Source organism: Limulus polyphemus, unplaced genomic scaffold, assembly GCF_000517525.1.
Source record: "Limulus polyphemus unplaced genomic scaffold, Limulus_polyphemus-2.1.2 Scaffold4773, whole genome shotgun sequence".
NCBI classification, from domain to species: domain Eukaryota; kingdom Metazoa; phylum Arthropoda; class Merostomata; order Xiphosura; family Limulidae; genus Limulus; species Limulus polyphemus.
The window spans coordinates 7,057-13,992 of NW_013670383.1; the positions used below are offsets into that span (position 1 = coordinate 7,057).

At 36.0% G+C, this 6,936-nt stretch overlaps 1 protein-coding gene across 1 annotated transcript in view; it reads left to right on the forward strand.

Annotated features, from left to right (window-relative positions):
• The first annotated feature begins 1,082 nt into the window (after positions 1 to 1,082).
• LOC111088930 (macrophage mannose receptor 1-like) overlaps positions 1,083 to 6,936 on the forward strand; it is a 74,120-nt gene continuing 68,266 nt past the window's right edge. Inside the window, exon 1 of the mRNA XM_022400278.1 lies at positions 1,083 to 1,235. Within this exon, the coding sequence (XP_022255986.1) occupies positions 1,160 to 1,235 (76 nt within the window). The 5' untranslated portion in view covers positions 1,083 to 1,159. The remainder of the gene's footprint in view (positions 1,236 to 6,936) is intronic.

Below are 6,936 nucleotides of genomic sequence, written 5' to 3' on the forward strand. Positions count from 1 at the left end.
ATTCTTACCTAACGTTTTTTGTTTAACTCATTTTTAATTTAGCAACCACTTCTGTTTCCCAACATTTGACACAAATAGAAAGTTTTCATCAACCAACGTAATGTCAAGTAACTGTTATGAGTTGGTTGAGTGAATTAATGAAATAACTGTGCACGTGATCATTTCTATCAACTGTATAATTTGTCAGATACTTCTTCAACTGCAGTTAAAACCACGCTTGTTTATACGTGCTAGGTTTAAACTGTAAAATTATGTCTACGCCAATCACTATAGCTGTATTTAATTTTACGAAGAATAGATTGTAAATGTTCACACTGTATTTATCCCAAACATTAACTGTATTTATTTCTTAATGCTCTGTTAAAGTTTAAACAGAAGATACTGTAGTTACCAATCTCATAAAGATACAGAAAAAAATTTAAACTATATAAAATCAAATACTAATGGTATAATTATTCGGACTAATATTCTCGTCTTTATTATTTGTATTATTATTTTCACAACGTTTCGACCAGTGAATTCTACGACCATCGTCAGGGGTTATATCAGACATTTTTGTATGCGTCACAACCAAAAAGCTTTTTGTGGAATTTTTTCGTAATACTGGGAGTCATATCAGGTTTATGTCAACACTTGGCATCAGTGAACCAAACCATCTCGGGGTTCAGATCGTGGTAATTCTACATTCTACAAAAAACTTTCTGGTTATGACGCATACAAAAATGTCTGATATAACACCTGAAGAAGGACGGAGAATTCACTGTTGAAACATTGTGAAAAACAAACAAACAATACACATAATAAAAACGAGAATAACAGTTTGAATAATTATACCATTACTGGTACTAACTCCTCGTCTCAATCATTCCGCAAAACGATATAAAATCAAATAACCACGATCTTGTTGATTTACCTTAAAAAATATTATACACCCATTTTGTTTTTATCAGACAGGTAAAGGCCCACAGGAACCACTTTGATAAATAAGGGGTGTTTCGTTACTTCTTATCTAAAACAAGAAACTTATATTGATTACACAAAGGTTTGTGTAACGTAAGTACGTTCAGGTCATTTCTGGTTGACAGGTGCACCACGATATTTGGAACACGAATTGTACATGCTAAGGTCTTGCCCTATGGTGTTGTAATTTATTTGCGCCATGATTTTCGGTGTTAAAAGTGGAATCTTTTTATGCATTTTATTAATTCTGTTTGTTCAGTGTGTTGTAACAACAGGTAAGTAAGCATATTTGATGTAGGAATTGTAATATATGTAGAAAATGATTCGGAAACTAGGAATGAAAGAAACCCTCGATCCCCACACAGCAGAAAAAGACAAGAGTTCAGTCTTACATTGTTGATCAGTTTATATTTTTTCGGGACTTAGGTAGCTATGGAAACGGATCAACCTTTTGATCCAGAGCTTGCTTTATTGTTGAACATGGGTACAGTGACACTTTCTTCTCTAATGTACTGCTCTTCTGACTTTCAACCCTTTTTATAGCTGAAAACTTCGTGAACTTAAATCTAAAGGTCGAGCAAGTATGGATAAATAAACATTTAAAACGCGGATACATAGGTTTGTTTGTTTTTGAATTTCGCGCAAAGCTACACGAGGGTTATCTGCGCTAGCCGTCCCTAATTTAGCAGTGTAAGACAAGAGGGAAAGCAGCTAGTCATCACCACCCACCGCCAACTCTTGGGGTACTCTTTTACCAACGAATAATGGGATTGACAATCACATTATAACGTCCCCACGGCTGAAAGGGCGAGCATGTTTGGTGGGATGGGGATCGGATACATAGGACAGGTTGTCATGTGGTCAAATGGTGTAATGTGATATACAAGTGTTCAATGTAGTCTCCTTATATATCGAAGCTCAGACGTAAACAATTCATACACTTCTTGTGGAAAGCAGACTGCATTCTTCATAGGATACGCTTCTTTAATTGCTACACACGATGGTTTTTACCCCATACACACAGGTGTGTTGACATACTGCATCCTCTCTTTTATAAATTAAAACCACCTTTATTCGTACCTCTTCTATCAGAAACATTAGAGCAACGGTTGCGTCTATTAGCAAACATAAAAATAAAATATGTTCATATGATAACCAATACAGGGAAACCCTGTATGTGTAGAATACATTTGTAATTTTGACTAGAGAATCGGAACCTAATGTTCAGAAAACTGAGTAGAATATTATAGACAATGACTAGTAAAATTGTTCACACACACCTGGGAGACGATACAGTACAAAACTTGCCGCATTCACAAAATTGGAAAGTTTAAAAGATTTAGACTAGTTTTGTTGAGCATAGCAAATAAAGGAAGAGTCTGACTGATAGCATATTTATTTAGTTTTGTGCTAACATATATTCATTCCTCCATGAGCTTCGAAGCACCATGTCAGGGAATTTAAAGAGACAGTTATGGTTTAAATCTCATGAGGCCTTACGTTAGGATACGCGTATAAAGGTTGATTAAATATTGTCTCACATTTGGTTGAATTTAAAATCCCATGAAAACCACCTGGCGATGACAATGAAACTAACGATTCACTCGTTTGAAAACTTAGATTTATTGTAAATGTAATCATATATACGATTTGTAACTGGTACAGCATTTGGAATCAAATGTATAACCCGTAAATTTAGATGTAAGTATTGGATATATAATTAGCATCCCCGTCATGGTAAGGAAGTATCTCCTTGTTTGTCTCTCCCAAGTTCAGCATGTACTTGTAACGACAATAACAACACTATCGTTATGACTGACAAGAATTTGAATGTTATAATATTTTATATTAAATACAGCTTTTGTTTTTAAAAAACACATTTATAATTTACCATAATATTTGTTTGCTCCGCGAAATAAAAATTATAGATAATTGAATTATTATAATATAACGCGTACCCAGGGCCGTAATAAGGCTACTGGGGTGTCCAGAGATTAATGTACTTTTAGAAGTTTGTCGATGACATTATATTTGTTTTCAAAATAATTTCAAGAGCGGTAGTGGCCCCAGAGAGCTTGGGCCCCGGGACTGTGGTTCCATCAGCCTTGTGTTAATACGACACTGCGTTCGCCTGGAGAAAAGCTATTATTTTAATATTAATTAACATTTAGAGCAGTTCATTTAGGATGTATTAGCTAGGACTGAACATTTTTCAGGTTTTATTTCTTCAAGTGGATGTGAGCCTAAATCTACAACATAGGCCTGATAGTCATCCTTACTTATTTTTATGTGGTCTATTATAGGAATACTATATAAGAAACAAGAAACCCGTGAGTCTATGGCCTACTTTTACAGGGCTGCCATAATGTAAATTTAATGCTTAAACTACTATTTTGCATTTTTTTCAGTTTAATGATAATTGCCACTGTAATGCAAGTTTAATTTCTTTAACCAAGTTATAAACGGTAATTAGTAGGCCTACTTATTTATGTGCTCTAATAAAAATCAATGCCAAATTTAGGTCTGCTTTTGGGGAATCACCGTAAAAGAGTTTTTCGTGAAACGCCCGGATTCTCTAACGGATTGGGTAAAAAGTTTTACCTTTATGCAAATCTCGAGGCCGAGACGATTCGTTCGGCACCAATTTAAAGAGTCGTTATGATGCAAATTTAATGCTTGAACTACTGTATTTACGTGTTCTGATAAGAATCAATGCCAAATTTAGGGCCCGCTTTCGGGGAATCCCCGTAAAAGTATTTTCGCAAAATACTCGGGTTCCCTAAGGAGTTGGGTGAAAAATTTTGCATTTCTACAAAATGATTCGCTCGGCACCATTTAGAAGTTGGCGAGTCGAGCAGTTTAGGAAAATTTGTGTTGGGGAAATGTACAGGTTCCCCAACGAGTGGGGTGAAAATGTTTATCTTTTTGTAAACCTCGGGACTGAGACGATTCGTTTGGTACGACATAGAAGTCGGTGCGGCCAGCTGTTTAGAAGTAGTTACACACAGACACTGAATCTTATTATATAGATTTGTACTATAGAATTTTACTGTAACAGTTTGTCGTAACAGATTCTATCACTGTCTTTTCGGTATTCAATATAAATAATACAATGTCCTGCACTTCAACCATAATCTACAAATTCTACGGGTTAGGTTCGTTGACTAATGTTACTTGTTGAATTACTTCTTGTATAAACGACACAATTCAAATCTGACTGACTAACACTCTTGAGCTATAATGCAGTAGCAGATTCACTAATTAACTGATTAATCACTCATACACTAACTGATAAACTCTCTGACCTACTGACTAACGAAGTTCGTATTTTTATATACATTACAATATTTGTTTTTTCCCCAAATCTTACGAAAGCTTTAGATATTACGTCACATCTAGACCTTTAGTAAACTTCTAGGTGTCTTGCGTCATACTTACGTCATGCCAAAACTCCTTCTATTAAAAAATTAAACATAACCTAAAACAAGTTATTAAACAGTAAATAAAAGTGAGAATTATTGGATGTGTTATCTAAGTAAGGTAGCGAAACTGGAGGAAGAAGAAAAATAAATTTATAATAAGAGTTTAAATTTTCTGCATTATTGTAATTGCCAGCTGCTTAGTATTTAGTAATGTAGGCGTAAGTAAATTATTTAGAAATCAATGTTAGCAATTAGTTATGGGGGCACATCTGTAACTGCTATAATACCGGTATTAGTATTAGCTAGCAGATCGATCCACGGTAAGAGTTTAATAAAAATTAACAAATCATTTATATGATTCATTTATTGTTGTTTTTATATCTGTGTTTTGTGGCTACGTGTGCAAAAAACCTGCCTAGTTTGATATGCAGGTGTTCTATTGCTATCTACATAGAGGGGATATTTCAATTTACTATAATGGGATTTGAAAACGAAATGCAATTGTAGAATTAATGTTTTACCAATTGTAAATACAAATAGTGTTTCTGTTTTTGTCCTAAATATGCCAGTAATTATTGAAAGTAAATAGATGTTACATATACCCCATGTAATGACAGAGGGAACTGTAGAAATCCCATTAGTACTCATAAAGGCTACCTCCCGCTGATTGGTCTACATCTCCTTGACACATTCCGAATCATTCTTAACTGATTAAATCATATTTGACAGGTCTAACTGCAAAAAACCTAGAAAGAGCTAGAGGACAAACAAACCTACGTGCAAGCAAACTTTTGTCAAATTACAATACGATTAATAGGGGATTTTAGTCTTAGGTTTGCCTACATTTTGATCTGTGACATTTTGGCTTAATTTGATTTAAATTAAAAAAATATTGGTGGCTAGATTTACAATAGAGAAGTAAGGCTAGCACAACTTCTTTACGCTTAGACATAGTACAAGGATAAGTGGGCTGGACTATAGGATGTGATAGGTAGAGATAGTACAAGGATAAGTGGGCTGGACTGTAAGATGTGATAGGTAGAGATAGTACAAGGTTAAGCGGGCTGGACTATAGGATGTGATAGGTAGAGATAGTACAAGGATAAATGGGTTGGACTATAGAATGTGATAGGTACCAGAACGGGGCTGCTTTTGGGCATAGTGGGCTTGATTGAGATTTTAGTGACAAAGCTGTTACGATATCGGAAGTCACGTGACTTGCGCGATGCGTTTCTTGAATGATCGGGGAAGTCCGATTGTGTTCGAGATGCCCTCTTCGTTAGTATATAAGCCAGGCAGAAAAAGCCAGCGGAAAGATAAATGAAGAGAGAGCAGTAGTTACTTTGAGTTCCTTGTAATTTATGATCTGTTAGTTTCGAGCTAGTGAGCCGTAAAGTGTGTGTTTTGCACTTGTCGAGAGCGAAGTTATGGAGATTGTGAATCGCTGTGATTTATAGCGTTTATTATAAAAGTTGTTAAGTTTAAAGTGACGAGAAACGGACTGATTGTGGAACTACTGTGTACTAAAAGTTTGTATCGAGGAAGAACAAACTGGTTTAGTCAAGAAAGGACTTGTATCGCTGAAGATTCTCGGAAAGAATTTCTACCAGAAACAAACAAACAAGCAGATACGTAACAAATTGGTGTCAGAGAGTGGGACAGACAAAAAAAATGGAAACGAGAAGTGGCGAATCAAACTACAGCTTAGCAGATTTGATGGTAGCAATACAAGAAGAGCAAAAGAAAAAAACAACGAGAAAACAAACAAGAAGAGAGACTACGGCAGTGGTTGGGGAGAAAGAGAAGAAACAAGAAGATCGAGAAAATAAACAAGAAGAGAGGCTACATCAGTGGTTGGAAGAGAAAGAAAAGAAACAAGAAGAGAGGCTTCAGCAGTGGATGGAGGAGAAAGAAAAGAAACAAGAAGAGAGACTACAGAAGTGGTTGGAGAAGAAAGAAAATAAACAAGAAGAGAGACTACAGCAGTGGTTGGAGGAGAAAAAATAAACAAGAAGAGAGACTACAGTGGTGGCAAGAAAATCAGCACCAGTGGCAACTGGAACCAGAAAGGAAACAAGAAGAATGAGAAAAGAAACAAGAAGGAAGTCTCCAACAGTTGCGGGAAAGTCGGCAGCAACTATATGAAAGTCAGCAACAGTGGCAAGAAGAACAAGAAGAGAGAGTACAAGATCAGCATGAGTAGAAATGGAAAAGATTATTAAATTTCAAAGTGAATTAAATACATTAAAGGACGATTTATTATCTTTTATACAGGGAGGATATATTAGCCATAGACCTAATCAGCCCAAGACAATAGGAAGCCCCTTCCAGACCCTGCAGCTAAATCCTAATGCAGACATCTTCAATCCTGCGAGAAGTCACATTCCAGACATGAGTGTCAGCAATAGGGGTTATCTAGTAGGAAGGAATTCACAGAAATTTGATGGGAAGGCACCATGAGAAGCATATAAAGCACAATCTGAGCTCCTGGTAGAAATGAACGGATGGAGAGAGGAGCAGAAAGCAGTGTACCTGGCAACGAGGCTGAAGGGAC